The 19,254-nt window shown below is 37.3% G+C and overlaps 1 protein-coding gene across 3 annotated transcripts in view; it reads left to right on the top strand.

The window, feature by feature from the left end:
* Window positions 1-38: 38 nt before the first annotated feature.
* MRPL47 (mitochondrial ribosomal protein L47) overlaps window positions 39-19,254 on the top strand; it is a 36,611-nt gene continuing 17,395 nt past the window's right edge. The window contains exons 1-5 of one of the 3 annotated variants that reach the window (XM_057738861.1): window positions 39-193; window positions 2,641-2,792; window positions 3,341-3,401; window positions 6,238-6,334; window positions 18,103-18,233. In XM_057738861.1, the coding sequence (XP_057594844.1) occupies window positions 96-193; window positions 2,641-2,792; window positions 3,341-3,401; window positions 6,238-6,334; window positions 18,103-18,233 (539 nt within the window). In that variant the 5' untranslated portion in view covers window positions 39-95. The remainder of the gene's footprint in view (window positions 194-2,640; window positions 2,793-3,340; window positions 3,402-6,237; window positions 6,335-18,102; window positions 18,234-19,254) is intronic. The other 2 variants (XM_057738862.1, XM_057738863.1) reach the window with 2 other exon arrangements.

The following is a 19,254-nucleotide window of genomic DNA, read 5'->3' as shown; positions in this document are numbered from 1 at the left end:
AAAGCCAATTCCTGTTCTGATTATCCGGTTGGCGTTAAACACCGGAAGTGACATCACTGTTGGCGGAAATGCGGTTCGCTTAGTTACGCGAGAAAATGGCTGCCACCAGTTTGGTTGTTTTCTGCAGAAGAGTCTCGGCCGCCCTGAAGGCGTCCAGGTCGTTAATACGTCCTCAGGCCCCTGCTAGCACAGGGTAAGTGATGTGAGGAGAAGGTCTGTGCACCTTTCCAACTTTGGATCTTGTTTGGTTGCCGAGATGCTGAGAACGCTTAGGGATGGCACGGCCGCTGGGATGGCTGGGCCCGAACCCACCTCCGTGAGGAGTGAGTGACCTTGGAGAAGTCTCCCACCTCCGACATTTCCGTGTCTTTCTCAAACATTTCGTTGCCACCAACTGTGGAGCAGACAGTTCGTGGGGTCTGTAGAAATCCAGTATTTGTTGAAATAAACCTAGAGGCACAGAAGCATCCTGTTTGGGGGGGTGAGTTAGGGAAAACGTCACTGAAGAGCTTTTAGCTGTGGAACTGAAGGCTTTGTTACGTTTCGATGGATTAAAAAGGCGGGGGCGGGGGTGTACTCCCAGAGTCTGTCAAAAAGAGATTGTTCAGTAAATGTTGAGTGAATAAATGAAAGTAGCCAAGGGAACGGAAAGTCACCCTGCAGGTGTGAGAAAAGAATATCCTACACGTGGTGTTTATTATTTCTAGAAAGACCGCTTGTCTTCTGGACAGACCTATGATTTTTGACGTTAGGGTGTACGATTTCCTCCCTTTTATTAGCTTTTGTTTTTAATGAGTTGAATTTTACAAATAGTTGGGTATGTCATTTTTTTTAAAAAAAAGGAAGTAATGTATTTGTTCTTGAATCTGGCACAGTTATTGGGCATCTCTCAGCTACAATGTAATTACTCACATTAACCTCAGAGATAAGAAGTGTGGTTTTTTGTTTTTTTGCAGAGGTTCAGGAATTGTAACTTGAAAAGTGGCAAACTTGAATCAATCATCTCCTCCATCTCATCTTCCTTTTTTTTTTTTAATAATTTTAGATTTTTATCATTACTGTTAAATGAATATCCGTTCATTTACAGACACTTTGGAAAATAGGGTAAAGTGTTTTGAAGAACGTAAACATCAGCTATGATTTTACCATTCAGAGATAAACAGATTTTCTTCTTTTTAACTTTGAATATATACACATACATGTAATTTCAAAATAAAATCAGGATCATATTTACATATCTGCATTTGTGTGTTCTCCCCTTGTTTTGTATAACAAAGGGAGTTCAACTCGAGGATGGAAGATGCCTTAGAGGACTGGGACGGGGAGGGAGGGGGGGACTCAGGGGAGGGTGGGGGGGAGTCAAGGGAGGGAGGGAATACGGGGATATGTGTATAAAAACAGATGATTGAACTTGGTGTACCCCCCCAAAAATAATAAATAAATAAAATTTAAAGATTAAAAAAAAGTTTCAAACCAAAAGAAAAGTTGTAAGAGTAGTGCAAAGAATAACCATATACTCTTCACCTATATTTACCAATCCTCAGCGTTTTGTCACATTTTCTATACTTTTTATATACATACCTTTATTTTTCTGAACCATTTCAGGCATGTCAGAATTGCAAACATCATGACACTTCAGCGTATATCTCCTAAGAACAAGAATACTGTCAACCATAATACTGCAATGATCACACTGGGGAATTTTTTTTTCTTTCTTAATCTTTCCAATCAATGAACATTTATGGTGTTAATTGTCATGTCTCTTTAGTCTTCATTAATCCAGAATGGTTCCTTTTTTTCTCTTTTATGATATTGACATTTTTTGTAAGGTCAGCCTTTTTAGAATATTCCTTCATTTAGATTTGTCTGATTGTTTCCTCAAGATTAGATTCACTTGAATTTTTTTTTGGTAGGCATACAACACTGGTGATACACTTCATTATTGTATTTTGTTTCCTCAGGTCATTAAATATTCTTTATAAACATGACTTTTAGATTACTGCGTAATTGATTATCATGCATATGCACGATCATGTTTTTTAACCATTCCCCAGTTGTACATTTACATTATTATCAGCTTTTTGATATCATATATAATGCTTTAATAGAGTTTTTAAAACTGTAATTGACTTACAGTATTATATTAGTTTCAGGTATACAACATAGTGATTCGATATTTTTGTACATTACAAAATGATCACCACAATAGACACTTCGATTTATCAATTCCCATCTATGCTAATTTCTCTGGTTGAAATTTCTAAATTCAGTGGAATTACTGGGTTAAAGGAGGAAGCATTGGGACCTCTGATGTGTTGCAGAATTAAACTTCAGAATATTTTTATCTGCTTATATGCCCACTAGCAGCATATAAAGGACCTAAAAATATTGCCATAAAATATAATTATGTCCATATATTACCTCTGAAATTATGTGAATATACTAAGCTCTGAAATGACAGGATAGCAACATCTATAATGGAATGTTAAAAATAATTTCTAAAGCATTTTATGAGTTTATTGTTTCTTGTGTAGAAACTCCAAGTTGCTTTTTGACATTGTAGATGAGGAAATGATTCCGTTTATTGCTTATAAAATCCCAGTGTTGTGAAACTTTAATCACTTGTTTATGTATGTTCAGTTGCAGGTTTTCTCTTAGTCTATTGACTGAGAATACACCAAATGTCACATCTTTTCACCAGTGTAGATTACTTCATACCACATTGTCTAGGAGAGGACTGGAAGAATTTTTTGATGACCCAAAGAATTGGGGGGAAGAAAAAGTGAAATCTGGTGAGATATTGGGGTTGACCAATATTAAATATGTTTACTGAGCCCTCTATCATTTGGGGATTATTTATCCAGTTTGGGAATTACTTAGGTGTTTCCTTTTTTTATTTCTTTTGGGAATGTCCATTAGAGAAAATTAGAAGCACAGTATAATAGTAGAGTTAACTGTTCCTTGGTAGATTAGCAAAAGGTTTAGAAGAGCAGTAGATTGAAATTATCAGCTAAAGTGAGGTTTGGGATTTTTTAGATTTAATTTTTTTAGAGACAATTGAAAATTAATTTATAATGATACTATTTTGATGTTAGACTGTGAAAATACATTCTGTACTAATACTAACATTTTTTGAATGCTATTGACAGTCACATTACTAATATTTTCATGTGTTACCTAATTTAATCACAATTAACTCCTAGTTATATATTGTACTATACTATAATAAAGCTATTATACATTTTATAGATAAGGAAACAGGTTTAGAGAGGTTAAGTAATTTGCCAAAAGGCATGTAGCTAGAAAAGTATTTCATGTTATGAATTTATCATTTTAATAGGAGCTTCATGGACCTGTCAGCAATTAAGGAACAAAAGTAATGAAGATTTACATAAACTTTGGTAAGTATACCAAGTACATTAACAACTAAGTGTTTGAAGCAGTTATAGTATAATAATGAGGTACAAACTTTGATGTAAGAAATTAAGTACAGTGATTATAAATACTACAGAGGTTAAATTACATTATGATAGATGTATCAGAGTTCCCAAATAGTTGGGAGTTTAGAAATTTTACTGTAACTGCTACCAGACATACTACCACTTTTATACTAACAATTCAGGAAACTAATAAAAAAAAATGGGGGTGTGTTGACCACATTTAGGCCTTCTTCCTTTTTACTACCTTTTGCATGGCCTGAAAGCTTTAGCTCATTTGCTTTGAGGAAGGGTGTTGGAGGATGCACTTAATTGGAAATTTAGGTAGGTTTTTCTGGCAGGTTCTCCTGATGAATTAAGAGTTATTTAAGACAGAGTTGCATTGTATATATACATATATAAATTGAGGTATAATTGACATAACATTAGTTTCAGATGTGCGATGTAATGATTCAATATTTGTATATATTGCAAAATGGTCAAAATAAGTTCAGCTGATATCTATCAGCATACATGGTTGCAAAAAGTTTTTTTCCTTGTGATGAGAATTTTCAAGATCCATTTTCTGAGGTACTTTCAAATATGCAGTACAGTATTATTAACTGTAGTTATCATGCTGTACATTACATCCCCATGACTTTTTCCTTTTGTAACTGGGAATTTGTACTTTTTGACCGCCACCCCAACCCCCTGCATTAATCGACTATATTTAGCCCAGAGATATGTTTGTTAGGGCTGTATTGTGTTTTAAAAATTGGGAAATTTCACACATAAAAAAGGATTTCTGGCTCCTCTTGAATAATCAGACCTGTGATGTTGCAACACTGAACCTGCTTTCCTACATGGTGACAGCTGGCTGGTCTAAATGGAGCAGTGCATACCACTTCTTACGCATTGTGTTCTTTCACCAAGCCCCCTTCACTCATAATTGCTGTTTGTCCAGGCACTGTAGTAGGCACTGAAAGTTTTATTCCTTCATTTAAAGGGTTATCTTTCATGGCAGATTAAAGAGCTATAAAATGCTTCTAAAACCACCAATATTACAGGCTTATTCATGTGATATAATAAGGAATATGTATTTTGTCTTTGTCTCTGATTGCTTAACACGTAGCTTCTAAATTCCTTGGAATTGCCTGAGTGATATGAGTGTCTTCTGTTCTAGTTAGGCAACTCTTGGGGGTGAGGGGGCATTGCTGCATAGCTTCAGGATTGAGGTTGGTTGCCAGAAAGACTAAGGTGTGATTAGAGGGTGGAGAATTCAGCCTCACCACCACCTCCGCTTCTGGCGAGGGAGAGGGACTAGAGATTGAGTTCAGTCACCAGTGGCCAATGATTTAATCAATCATGCCTGCATAATGAGACCTCCATAATAAACCCTAAACAGCTAGGTTTGGAGAGCTTCCAAGTTGGTGATACATGGAGGTTCTGGGAGGGTGGTGTGCTCTGAGAAGGCATGGAAGCTTTGCCCCCCTTTCCATATCTTGTCCTATGCATCTCTTCCATCTGACTGTTTCTGAGTTATATCCTTTATAATAAACCAGTAAGATAATAAAGTGCTTTCCTGAATTCTGTGAGCCGTTCTATCAAATTATCAAACCGAGGGAGAAGGTTGTTGGAACCCCCAATTTATAGCTAGTCAGTCAGATATGTGGGAGGCCTGGAAATGGCTATTGGCATATAAAATGAGGGGCAGTCTTTCTTGTCGGACTGAACCCTTAAATCTGGAATCTGGCACTAACTTCAGGTAGCTAGTGTCAGAGAGATGGAAAAGTTGTGTTGGAAAAGACATGTTGCTGTCAGCAGGGAAAAACCCCTCATTTGGTGTCAGAAGTGTTACGTGTAAAACAGCACAGATTCATTATAGAAAATACATTGTATTAAAGCATGTTTATTGTTGGTTATTGGTAAGGGGATAGTTAAGGCAGTTTCAGTATTCATCCTGGCTAAAACCAAAAAATTTATCTTTTGCCACTCCTTCCCCCCAGATTGTCTCCTTCATGCTGAAAAGTACCCCAGTTCCTTTGTTTCATTTTCTGTGCCCTCCACATTTATTTCCTTTCCTTTCTTCCAGCTCTAATTCTCAAACATATTTATTCACAAAACTCACTCCCACTTGAGCTTTGCCACTTCAGTGTTTTGATTTCAGTGATTTGATTGTGTTTGCTTTGGTTTCTTTCCAGCCTAACATTCCCATCTCTGTGAAGCTTTCCTAGATCCTCTTAGCCAGAAGGAATGTCTCATCTCTCCCACTTAATTCTCCTGGTACTTGTTGTCTATAGCACTCAGTACACCATACCACATCACAGTTCTGGAGGGAGCATAGTGGGCTAAAAATAGAATGTGTTTTACACACAGGGAGTTCAGGATTTGAATCTTGAATTAGCCGTGTGCCACCCAAATACCTTACTTTTCTCAGCTTTAGTTTCTTCATTTAGAAAGTGGAAATAATTCCAATCTCAGACTTGTTGTGAGAATTCAGTGAAATAAATGTGTATAATGTGCTTAACACACTGCCTGGCATATAGCAGGGACTGAATAAGTGTTGTCTTCCATCTTCTCTCTCCACTTGGAATGTAGGGACTATGTTTTATGCTTTTTTGTAACTCTTCTGGCATTACTTAATACAGTATATGGCACACGGAAAACTTATTGGACAAATGAGTAAGAATAGACATAGTTCTGTTTAAAGGATTATTCTAAAGAACTTTTGAATATAGATCATTAATTTTGATGTCAAAAATCACATTTTTGTTAATATAACTACAGAATAGCATTACAACCTCTGTGTTTTTTGATATAGGTATGTTCTCCTGAAAGAAAGAAACATGCTCCTAACTCTAGAGCAGGAGGCAAAGCGGCAGAGATTACCAATGCCAAGTCCAGAGCGATTAGAAAAGGTGAGATTTGTGGGAGGCTAGAGACTGCCGTGTGTGGGATAAAAGCTAAAAGGTGTGAGTGTATGGGTCCTATAATTCTTGGCAAGTAGATTTCTTTTTTTCTATTTCTGCTTGATTTTTAGGAAAGTTACGAAGTTATGCAGCTATCACTACTGTCTAATTTAGACTATTTCCATTACCCAAACCCCCAGCATATGTGTAGACATATGTTTTTATTTATCTTGGTCAGATACCTAGGAGTAAAATTGCTGTGTTGTTTGGTAAATCTATGTTTAACATTTTAGAAAACAACCCAGCTGTTTTCTAAAGTATCTGCACTATTTTACATTTCTAGTTCTGGTTTAGCTACTTCTGCACCAATTAGGTCAAATTTGTTTAGTGCTTTTTTTTTTTTAATTGATGTAAAAAAACCCATAACAGAAATTTATCATCTTAACCATTTCTAAGTGTATAGTTTTGTAATTAAAGCATAGTTCATTTATAAAATTGTGTCTATTTCAGATGTACACTATAGTGATACAGTTTTGTATATATGTATTTTTTTCCAGATTGTTTCCCATTATAGGTTATTACAAGATATTGAACATACTTCCCTGTACTATACAGCAAATCCTTGTTGCTTATCTATATTATGTATAGTAGTTTATACCTGTCAATTCCATACTCCTAATTTATCCCTCCCCCTACTCCCTCTCCTCTTTGGTAACAGTAAGCTTGTTTTCTATGTCCGTGAGTCTGTTTCTGTTTTGTATATAAATTGATTTGTATTATGATGTTTTTTAGATTCCACATATAAGTAATATCATATAATATTTGTCTTTATTGTCTGACTTACTTCACTAAGTATAATATTCTCTAGGTTCATCCATGTTGCTGCAAATGGCAATATTTCATTCTTCATTGTGTCTGAGTAATATTCCATTGTGTGTGTGTGTATGTATGTATATGTGTATGTATATATACACCACATTTTCCTAAGCCAGTTGTCTGTTGATGGGCACTTCAATTGTTTCCATGTCTTGGTTGTTGTAAATAGTGCTGCTATGAACATTGGGGTGCATGTATCTTTCCAAATTAGAGTTTTTCTTTTTTTCAGAAATATACCCAAGAGTGGGATTGCTGGATCATATGGTAGCACTATTTTTAGTTTTTAAAGGAAAACTGTTTTCTCTACTTGCTGCACCAATTTACATTCCCACCAAAAGTGCAGGCAGGTTCCCTTTTCTCCACACCCTCTCCAGCATTTATTATTTGTAGACATTTTGATTATGGCCATTCTGACCAGTGCGAGGTGATATCTCATGGTGGTTTTGATTTGCATTTCTTCAATAATTAGCGATGCTGAGCATCTTTTCATGTGACTGTTGGCCATTTCTCTTTGGAGACATGTCTGATTAGGCTTTCTGCCCATTTTTTTATTGGGTTGTTTGGGTTTTTTTGATATTGAGTTGTATGAGCTGTTCATGTATTTTGGATATTAACTGCTTGTCAGTCACATCATTTACAAATATTTTCTCCTGTTCCCCATGTTGTCTTTTCATTTCGTTGATGGTTTCCTTTGCTGTGCAAAAGCTTTTACATTGGATTATGTCCCATTTGTTTATTTTTGCTTTTGTCTCCTTTGCCTTGGGAGACTGATCTAAGAAAATATTGCTATGATTTATGTCTGAAGACATTTTACCTATGTTCTCTTCTAGGAGTTTTATGGTGTCATGTCTTATATTTAGGCCTTTAAACCATTTTGAGTTTTTTTGTTTTTTTTTAATGGCATAACGGAGTGTTCTAATTTCATTGATTTACGTGTGGCTGTCCAGCTTTCCTAACACCACTTGCTGAAGAGACTCTTTTCTCCATTGTGTAGTCTTGCCTCCTTTGTCTTAGGTTAATTGACCATAGGTATATGGGTTTATTTCTGGGCTCTATTCTGTTCCATGGATTTGTCTGTTTTTGTGCCAATAACATAGTGTTTTGATAACTGTAGTTTTATAGTAGTGTCTGAAGTCTGGGAGGGTTATGCCTCCAGGTCTGTTGTTTTTCCTCAAGAGTGTTTTGGCAATTCTGGGTCTTGTGGTTCCATATAAATTTTAGGATTATTTGTTCTAGTTCTATGAAAAATGTCATGAGTATTTTGATAGGGGTTGCATTAAATCTGTAAATTGCTTTGGGCAGTGTGGCCATTTTAATGGTATTAAGTTTTCCAGTCCAAGAGCATAAGGTATCTTTTCATTTCTTTGAATCATCTTCAATTTCCTTTATCAGTGTTTTATAGTTTTCAGTGTATAGGTCTTTCACATTGGTTAAGTGTATTCCTGGGTTTTGGTATTTTGTTTTGTTTTGTTTTCTGTATTTGATACAATTAAAAAATTTTTTTTAACTTTCTCTTTCTGATACTCATTGTTAGTGAAAAGAAATATGACAGATTTCTGTATACTAATTTTATATCCTGCTACCTCACTGAATTCATTTATTAGTTCTAATAGTTCCTTTAAGGCGACTTTAGAGTTCTCTATATAGAGTATGGTGTCATCTGCAAATAGTGACAGTGTTACCTCTTTCCTTCCAGTTTGGATACCTTTTATTTCATTTTTTTGTCTGATTGCTGAGGCTGGGACTTCCGATATTATGTTGAATAAAAGTGATGAGAGTGGGCTTTTTTGTTCCTGAATTTAGCAGGAAGGCTTTCAGCTTTTCACCATTATGTTGGCTGTGGGTTTGTCATAAAGGGCTTTTATTATGTTGAGATATGTTCCGTCTCTACCCACTTTGGTGAGAGTTTTTAACATGAATGGGTGTTGAATTTTGTCAAATTTTGCATTTATTGAAATGCTTATATGTCTTTCCTTTTGTTAATGTGGTCTGTCACAATGATTGATTTGCCTATATTGAACCATCCTGTGACTCTGGAATGAATCCAACTTGATCATGGTTTATGATCCTTTCTAACTCTTGCTGGATTTGGTTTGCTAATATTTTATTGAAAGTTTTTATGTCTGTATTCATCAAAGATATTGACCTGTAATTTTCTTTTTTTGTAGTTTCTTTGGTGTTGGTATCAGTGTAATGGTGGCGTCATAGAATGTCTTTGGGAATGTTCCCTCCTCTTCAGTCTTTTGGAATAGTTTGAGAAGGATTGGTATACATATATAAGTTCTTTGTATGTTTAATAGAATTCCCTAGTGAAATAGTCTGGTCCTGGACTCTTGTTTGCAGGGAGTTTTTATATTACATATTCTATTTCACTTCTAGTGATTGCTCTGTTCAAATAATCTGTTTTTTCTTGACTCACTTTTGGTAGGCTGTATGTTTCTAGAAACTTGTCCATTTCTTCTAGGTTGGCATATAACTGTTCATAGTATTCTCGTATGATTTTTTGTATTTCTGTGGTATTGGTTGTTATTTCTCCTCTTTCATTTCTTGTTTTGTTTATTTGGGCCCTCTTTTCTGGGTGAGCTTGTCTAGAGGTTTGTCAATTTTGTTATCTTTTCAAAAAATCAGCTCTTAGTTTTATTGATCTTTTCTATTCTTTTTTTTTTTTTTAATCTTTTATTTATTTCCTCTCTGATCTTTATTATTTCCTTCCTTCTGCTGACTTTGGGTTTTGTTTGTTCTTTTTCTAATTCTTTTAGGTGGTAGTTTACATTGTTTATTTGAAATTTTTCTTGTTTCATGAAGAAGGCTTGTATTGCTATGAACTTCCCTCTTAGCACTGCTTTTGTTGCATCCCAATAGTTGTCATTGTCACTTGTCTCGAGGTATTTTCTGATTCCTTCTTTGATTTCATTGTTGACCCATTGGTTTTTTAGTATCATGTTCTTTAGTTTCTATGTGTTTGTTCTTTTCCCATTTTCTCTTTGTGGTTCATTTCTAATTTCATATTGTTGTGGTCAGAAAAGATGTTTGACATAATTTCTATCTGCTTAAATTTCTTGAGGCTTGTTTTGTGACCTAGTATGTGATCTATCCTGGAGAGCATTCCATGCATGCTTAAATGCATGTATATTCTGTTTGTTTTTAATGTAGTGTCCCATAAATATCAAGTCCAGCTGGTCTGTTATGTCATTTAGGACCTCTGTTACCTTATTGATTTTCTATCTGGATGATCTGTCCATTGATGTCAGTGGGGTGTTAAAGTCACCTGCAATTATTGTATTATTGTCCATTTCTCCCTTTATGTCTGTTAGTTTTCATTTTATATACTCAGGTGCTGCTATATTGGATACATATATGTTGACAAGTGTAATATCCTCTTCTTGTATTGATTCCTTTATCATTATATTGTGTCCTTCTTTGTCTCTTTTTATGGCCTTTGTTTTAAAGTCTGTTTTGTCTGATAACATAATTGCTGCCCCGCTTTCTTGTCATTTCCATTTGCATGAAATATCTTTCCATCCCCCCATTTTCAGTCTGTGTCTTTCAACCTGAAGTGAGTCTCTCAGGCAGCACATTGTGGGTTCTTATTTTTTTATCAAGTCTGCCATTCTTTGTCTTTTGATTGGAGCAGTTAGTCCATTGACATTTAAAGTAATTATTTATAAGTATGTACTTTTTTCCATTTTAAGTCTTGTTTTCCAGGGGGGTTTCTTATAGTTTTTCTTTATTAATTTCTTCTTATTGTTTTTCCTTATGTGGCTTATTTTCTTTTGCAGTTGCTTGAGTTCCCTTTTTTTTTTTGCCACGCCCCACGGCTTGTGGGATCTTAGTTTCCCAACCAGGGATTGAACCCATACCCTTGGCAGTGAAAGTGAGGAGCCCTGACCACTGGATCGCCAGGGAATTCCCTTGAGTTCCTTTCTTTTTGTTTTTGTGAGTCTATTGTAGGTTTTTGGTAGGTGGTTACCATGGAGTTCAAGTATGTTGACCCATATCTACTTGCTTTAAGCTGATAATCAAGTTCAAACATATTCTAAAAGTTCTGCATTTTTACTTTTCTCCGCCACATTTTGTGATTTTCATGTCCTATATTTGTCTTTCCTATTGTGATTTTCCCTTTCTTATAGATTCTTGCTTCTTTTATATTCAGGGAAGACCCTTCAATATTTCTTTTAGGGTAGGCTTAGTATTACTGATTTCTTTTAACTTTTGCTTGTCTGAGATATTCCTTCTCTTTCTATTCTAAATGATAATCTTGCAGGGTAGAGCATCCCAGGTTGCATGATTTTCCCCTTTCAGGGCTTGACTATATCGTGCCACTCCCTTCAGGGTTTATGGGAGTTCCCTTGTAACTGACTTTTTGTTTTTCTCTTGCTGCCTTTAGAATCCTCTCTTTAACTTTTGCTGTTTTAATCATGATATGTCTTGGTGTGGGTCTGTTTGGATTCTTCTTGTTTGGGACCCTCTCTTTTCCTGTACCTTGATAGCTGTTTCCTTCTTTGGGTTTGGGAAGTTTTCAGCCATGAATTTCTTCAAATACATTTTATTTTTAAAGTTAATTTTTGTATGATTGAAATTTATTTATTTCTTGGCTGCATTGGGTCTTCATTGCTGCATACAGGCCTTTTTTTATCTCTAGTGTGGCAAGCGGGGGCTACTCTTTGTTGTGGTGTGCAGGCTTCTCCTTGTGGTGGCTTCTCTTGTTGCAGAGCATGGGCTGTAGGCGTGCGGGCTTCAGTATTTGTGGCATGTAGGCTTAGTAGTTGTGGTGCATGGGCTTAGTTACCCCGCAGCATGTGGGATCTTCCTGGACCAGAGGTCAAACCCGTGTTCCCTGCATTGACAAGTGGATCTTAACCACTGCACCACCAGAAAGTCCCCAAGTACATTTGTGATCCCCTTCTCTCCCTCTCTTCTCCTTTTGGAATCCCTATTACATATAGGTTGGAATGCTTTATATTACCCCATAGATCTTTTTTGATGCTTTCACTTTTTTTCATTTGTTTTTCTGTCTGATATTTTGTTTGGGTGATTTCCATTATTATTTCAGATCACTTATTTGTCCTTCTGTGTCATTAGGCATGCTATTCATTGTTTGTAAATTGGTTACATATCAGCAACTGAATTGTCTAATTTTGATTGGTTCATCTTTACAGCTTCTGGTTCCTTGGTACAGTGATCTGCATTTTTATTATCTTTATATGCTTATATTATTACCTTTTTGAACTCAGGGTCTATAGACTGGTGAGGTCTATTTTATTATTTTTTTTCTTTCAGGGGATTTCTCTTGTTTTTTTCTTTTTTCTTTTTTTTTTTCCGCTGTGGCGCACGGCTTAGTTGCTCCGTGGCATGTGGGATCTTCCTGGACCAGGGATTGAATCCATGTCCCCTGCATTGGCAGGTGGATTCCTCACTACTGCGTCACCTAGGAAGCCCTCTTGTTTTTTTTAATAGGGAGTAGTTCCTCTACTTTTTCATTTTACTTAACTTTCTCTGTCTCTCTGAATTTAGGAAAAGCAGTTATCTACCATGGTCTTTTTTTTTTTTTTTTATTTATTGTTGGCTGCATTGGGTCTCCATTGCTGCACTCGGGCTTTCTCTAGTTGTGGTGAATGGGGGCTGCTCTTCATTGCAGTGCGCAGGCTTCTCATTTTCTCATTGCCATAGCTTCTCTTGTTGCAGAGCCCAGGCTCTAGGTGTGCAGGCTTCGGTAGCTGTGGCACATGGGTTCAGTAGTTGTGGCTTTTGGGCTCTAGAGAGCAGGCTCAGTAGTTGTGGCACACAGGCTTAGTTGCTCCACGGCATGTGGGATCTTCCCGGACTAGGGCTCAAACCCATGGCCCCCTGCATTGGCAGGCAGATTCTTAACTACTGTGCCACCACAGAAGTCCCTCAACTGTTGTCTTAAAGGGGTGTTTTTATGTGGGAGTGTCCCTGTGTAGACTGTGTGTGTCCAGTGTTTTTGGTGTGAGGGCTGGTTTTGGATGCCAGCCACATCCTTCCTAAGAGTGCTCATCATTATTTCCTCGATAAGGGGTGTCTAGAGTCTGTGCTGAGTGTGAGGCAGGGCTTCCTCTTTGCTCTGTGGCTGTCACTGCCCAGTCAGGGGTGGAGTCTGTACCCCAGTTATTGGAGTAGAAGCCCTGAGGGTCAGAACCTGTTGCCGTGCCCCAAAGGAGATGATTACTGAAGCAAGTGAGGCTTGTGCGATCACAACAAACCTATGTATACCACCTGTGTAGTTCTGCCCAGAAGCATCCCAAGGTCACGTCCCTTTCTCTGTTGTGTTTGTTTCAGATCTAGTACAAGGCTATGGTGTGGAGTAGGCTGGGGGTTGGGGCGTTGTGTCTGTAGAAATTGAGGTGGCTGTGCTACAGCCTGAAGTCTGGGCTGCCTCTGTGACAGACTTCTCCAGGACCTGTCTTCCCCAGATCTAGCACTAAGCTGTGCAGAGTGGGCAGAGCCAGGGTGCTCCCTCTGGGATAGCAACCCTGGCCTATGTGAGTACTCTTGCCCTGGGCCTGTCTGCCTGAGATTCAGCACTTAGCTGCTTCACATTCTTGTGGCCAGTGCCCAGTGTGCCGATTGACAATGTCTGCCCAGCTAGACCTGCCCCCCCCCCCGCCCGCCCCGTGTGTGCACTGACAGCGGTCTCTATGGCTCTGCCCAGATCACATCCCAGGCACCCTGGTCTGTCTCTGTGTAGGTAGACTGAAACTTTGCCCTCATCTCATGCTGCCAGGCTGTGGTGTGGAGTGAGCGAGGTTGGGGCGTTAGCCCTTTCGTATTGGGAAGTACAGCAAGACAGCAGCTGCCAGTGCAAGGCTCTCTCAGACCTGACTGTTAGCAAGCCAGCGTGTGTGCACTCCTCCTGAGTAGTCTATGCTTTTCCAGCTCTTCCATCTGTCTCAGTGGATTTCCCACCAGGCAAGGGGGCTTGTCTCCTTGTGCAGGACCCCAGGGCTGGGATGGGGGTGCCCAGATTGTGGGTTGATGCACTCCCTCCTCAGAGCAAGGGTCTGCTCATGTGGACGTTCTTTTCCTTACAGATCACTCCCAGGGACACAGGTCCCAACCTGATGCATTTTTTTCCCATTCTGTCTGGTTATGTGTAGATCTTCCATGCAGCTTTGGTTGTATGGGAGATCTGCCAGTTTCCGGTTAGTTTTCCACCAGAATTGTTCCACATGTAGATATATTTTTGTTGTGGGGGGAGGTGAGCTCCACTTCCTCCTACTCTGCCATCTTCATTCCCCTCTTGTAGTTCAATAATATTAAGTATGTTCACATTCTGTGAAAAGGTCAGCTATTATTTAAGTTAGATTTTCTTCATCATTAAAAGGAAACCACTTGGGTTCTTTATTTCTGTTCCTAGAGGTAATCAGTCCTGTGTTTCCTGTTTATCCATCAGAATTTCATCAGAATTTTTCTCTGCATGTAGAAATGTGCCTGACTATTTTTATTTTCACAAATTTGGTTATACTGTGTATACTCTTCTGAAAATTGCATCTTCTACTTAACTAGTATATTTTGGAGATTTTTCCATATCAGAAAATGCAGAAGATCTGCCATTATGTTTTTCATGGCTTGCATGTTTAAGATATTTCTTCCATGTAAAGGTTTTAGATTTATCAGGGTTTTTTTTTGTTTTGTTTTGTTTTGTTTTCATTTTTCCATAGAGTGCTTTCGCGGTCAGCTGTTTATTGATTTTTTTTCTGTGCCATAGTAAATAGTCAGTGAGATTGGAACCCAGCTCTTTGTAATGGCTTCAGTCTTGCTGCCTAACCTCAGCTGCTTCAGGTTTCTTTCCCCACACTGTTCACCACCATTAGGACCTTATATCCCTATAGAGAGTCAAAGAAGCTATGGAATAAAGTCTCAATCATTTACCCTAATTATGGAGAAGGTTATTCTGCCTTTATAAAAATTGAGTTAATCATATTTTGTGTTTTTAAAACTTTATTTCAATAAAACATGAGACTGACAGAAAAATTATAATACAAAGAGGCATCCTTCACCCATAGTCCCTATGTGAGTATTTTACCACGTTTACTTTATCCTTCTTTGCCTCCTCTCTATATAAATACACTTTTCCGCAGCTGTTTGAGAGAAAGTTATATATGTGATATCCCTTTACCCATAACTACTTAAGTGTATATTGTCAAAAAAAACCAAGAATATTTCCTTAAATAACCACTGTACAGGTTTCAAAATCAGGAAGTTAACATTGATACAGTACTGTGATCTACAGATCTTATTGCAGTTTCATCAGTTATCCCAGCATGTCCTTTCATAGCAAAGAAAATCCTGGCTGGTGTGTCTTCAGTTTTTCTCTTGAGTCTCCTTTGATCTGATTACTCAGTCTTTCTTTGTGTTTCATGACGTTGACATTATTGAAGAGGATGGGCTAGTTTGGGTTTGTATGATATTTCTCATGATAATTGTGATGTTTGGCAGGAATATCACAGAAGTGATTCTGTATTCTTCACAGTGCATCATATTAGGAGGCATGCAGTGTTGATTTGTTCTGTTACTGAAGTTGTTGGTGTTGGTACTTTGGTTAGGTGTCGGGTTTCTCCACTGTATAGTTACTAGTTTTTCTTTATATTGAGATCTTGTAAATATCTTCTAAATCTTCAAACTTGCGCTCATTGGTTTTAGCATGCATTGATGATGATTCTTGCCTCAATCAGTTATTACTGTGATGTTTGCTAAATGGTGATTGGCTAATTTCATCATTCATTGTGCATTATTTGTTAGCTTTCTTCTATAAAGAGGGGCTTTTCCTATTCTCCATTTCTTCCTTTCCTTTCCCTTCTTTTTTTTTCTTTATTCTTGGATTCCAGTTTTATTTAATGAGTTAAAATCCTTTAATATCATCATTCCAGATTTGGCCAGTGTGCGTTCTTCAAGCTGGCCTATGTGTCCTCATCATTCTTTGATGTGGAACAGCAAGATGTTCTGGATTCATCTTGTATTTTTCCTGCCCCAGCCCTGGAATCCGCCATTTTACAGAGGAACCGTGATTCCTTTGAATGGAGAATGGTATATTTAGAAACTAAGATCTTGGTGGTGTATGTTTTCATTGCTAAAACATTTGTGAAGTAATGTGTTTTTAATTTTAGGTATATTTGCCAACTCTGCTTTTAAGGAAAGTTGTGCTTTAGAGACTCTTTTAAGTGGATTGCCTGTTTGTAAATAATACATTGTTTATTTGATGAAAAAGCCTTTGCTAGAATGGTGCTGTTCTAATAAGACTTTTTAACTTCTATTATCCCCCTCCCTGCTTTAAAAAATGTATTTCAGACGTGAACTTCAGCCCAGTAGAGCATATGTAGTATACTTTCTGAATTAGTAGAATCTAAAATAATAAAAGTTTTCTCCAGATAAACTGAAAGTGATTATAATTCTTTTAACCTCAAAACATATGAAGTTTTCTCAGTGCTTTGTGACATGCTACTAATGAGAATTTATCAAGAAAAATTTTAAAAGAATTATTTTCAATTCAAGATATAAGCTTAAGCTTTGGAACTGTGTAAGGACACTTGGCTCTGGGAAAGTTGTAAACTAGAAAAGAAAGCTGAGATTGGCTTTTTTGCATGGGGTGTATCTGATACGTTTGATTTTCTTTCTCATCTGTTAGTGTGAATATGAATAATTGGATGTTAACTCTGTGGACTTGGTAGCCATTTATTTTCTATCTTTGTGAGCTAACAGATTTCAGTTAGGAGCTTCAGCCTGGACCTTGGGCAAACTGTAATGTAGTCAGTCAGCAGCCAGGTTTACTGAATTCCTAAGGGTCAGAGAGCTTTGTATTAGGCCCGGATCACTGTGGTCCCTTCACTCTTCTAAGTTTATCTGTCTTCAAAATAGCATTTGTCATTCTTACCCATCTTTTATTTCTCAAAGATTATGTAGAAATTCCTATAGTTGAGAGGAAGTAGCATGTAGATTCAGTGTGGCTTTGAGTCAAGTAGGGCATAGAAATGCTGAGTGTGAGCCACGTATACAGGTTATAAAGTAGTTTATCTAAAGGTGTGGCTTTCACATCTCTTTTAGGTCCCTTAGCTACCTGGGAGATTATAATCTAATCCCTCTGCTTTTTAGGTTTCTTATAAGGAACAAATGTGTATATGCAGTATTTCATGTCTGTTATGATGCTTAAGATAATACACATACATAACTACCTAAAAGTGGCTCTCAGGATTTAGAATTATGGAAAAATTTAGCTCACCCGTCATTATAATCCCCAATGTATGAATATTTATTTTTGAATAAATATATATTGCTTGGCCAATATATTATTATATACAGTGTAAAACATAATAGAAAGGTTAAAAGAAATAGATAAACATAAAGAGAAGTTATAATGATATCTTCTTGTACCTTGATGGATCTTTGGAGATTAGTATCAGGATAGATTGGTATTCCATTCCCTATAATAGCAGCCGCTGCCAAGCAGGTCAGAATGTCTGCATCTGAGTGTTAGTGACACACTGATTAATTAAGGCCAAAACATAGATTTTAATATTTAATAAGTAGCTAACTGTTATCACTTCTTAATAGCTCATTGAGTTTTAAAATGATTAGTCAAATTGGGTCTCCAAAAGGAATCTATGCAAGTGTATGCTACTCCAAACAAAAGTAGTATATGGAAATTTGAGCTGAATAGATTTTCATTTAAATGAAACTAAACTTTTTAAAAAATTACAAAAAATGATATTACCGACACCTATGTATATGCATACCCAAGCCAAAAAGATTCTTAAGAAATATTTGACAGAATGGTTCTTTGACCAAAAGATTCATCATAAGTTTTCTGTAGCATAGTTGTTACGTGTTTTCTTTCTTTGGAATTCTGTCATGCAATGATTGTTGATTGTCTGTTCTCTTCTCAGGTAGTGGATTCCATGGATGCATTAGATAAAGTTGTCCAGGAAAGGGAAGATGCACTCAGACTTCTTCAGACTGGTCAAGAAAAAGCTATACCTGGTGCTTGGAGAAGAGACATCTTTGGAAGAATCATCTGGTACATAGTGGCTATGCTAAGATGAGAGCCAAGTCCCATGCCTCATTCCCCTGTCCACTATCTTTAAGAATAAGAGATATGTTAGAGATGTATCTAATATAAACAGAGGTCCCCCAAACCCCTTTGGAACTTCAGGATGTGAATGAAGGCAACTGTATCTGGTAGCCAGGCATCCCATTCCCATGATTCAGTTATTTATAGGTTCCTTATAATAGTGGTTCTTAATCTTATGTGAATCATATGACCTTTTGAGAATTTGGTGAAAGTTATAGATCCTTTCCCGAGAAAAATTTACATATGCACATGTAATTTTAGAGGGTTATAAATCCCCATGAAACTAATTTTAGGACACACCTATCCTCTTTGCCCATTAAGAACCCGGAACTATTAAAAAAGAAGTTCTCAAGGAGTAAGGCCACATGAACCAGTCTCACTTTGCTCCCATTACCATTAGGATAAGCCCTAGTCCAAATTTTGAAACAGTTTATTTTCATTACATCCTTCCACCTTTGTGACATCTTGTCCCCTATGTCCAGTTCCAAAGTCCTGTCAGACGTTGGGAAAGGACCTGGTGAACGTGCATACTGAGGTGTGAGTGATTGAGAAGGCCCAGTGTATTCTCTCAGGGGTTTATGTGCATTTGGGTTGAACTGCCAAAAGGAAGCATCATTAGTAGAATTTTAAACGTCAGTCAGCAAGATGAGGAAGGCGTTTTGGGTGGCTGGAGACCTTCCCTGTACTCTTGAAATTACAGTACATAATAGCGCTTATGCATTTGATAGATTCTTTTAATGGAGTTTGTGGTAATGGAGCTGCTTGGAGCCAAATTTAGGGGAGTGGCTGTGTTGTCTGTAACCATGTAATCCAATACAGAAAAGAGAGGAATTGCCAAAACATCTGCCTAAGAAGTTTGATCTATTTTATTTTCTACTAAAATTTATTGGGGTTAATCCAATTGAGGTCAGTTATGAAAGGGTGAGGATAGGAGAGAGAATCTGTGTCAGTGTTAGAATCTGTAAGA

This window comes from Hippopotamus amphibius, chromosome 6 (genome assembly GCF_030028045.1).
Source record: "Hippopotamus amphibius kiboko isolate mHipAmp2 chromosome 6, mHipAmp2.hap2, whole genome shotgun sequence".
In the NCBI taxonomy this organism is placed as follows: Eukaryota; Metazoa; Chordata; class Mammalia; order Artiodactyla; family Hippopotamidae; genus Hippopotamus; species Hippopotamus amphibius.
This window is presented reverse-complemented; position numbering and strand designations above follow the sequence as displayed.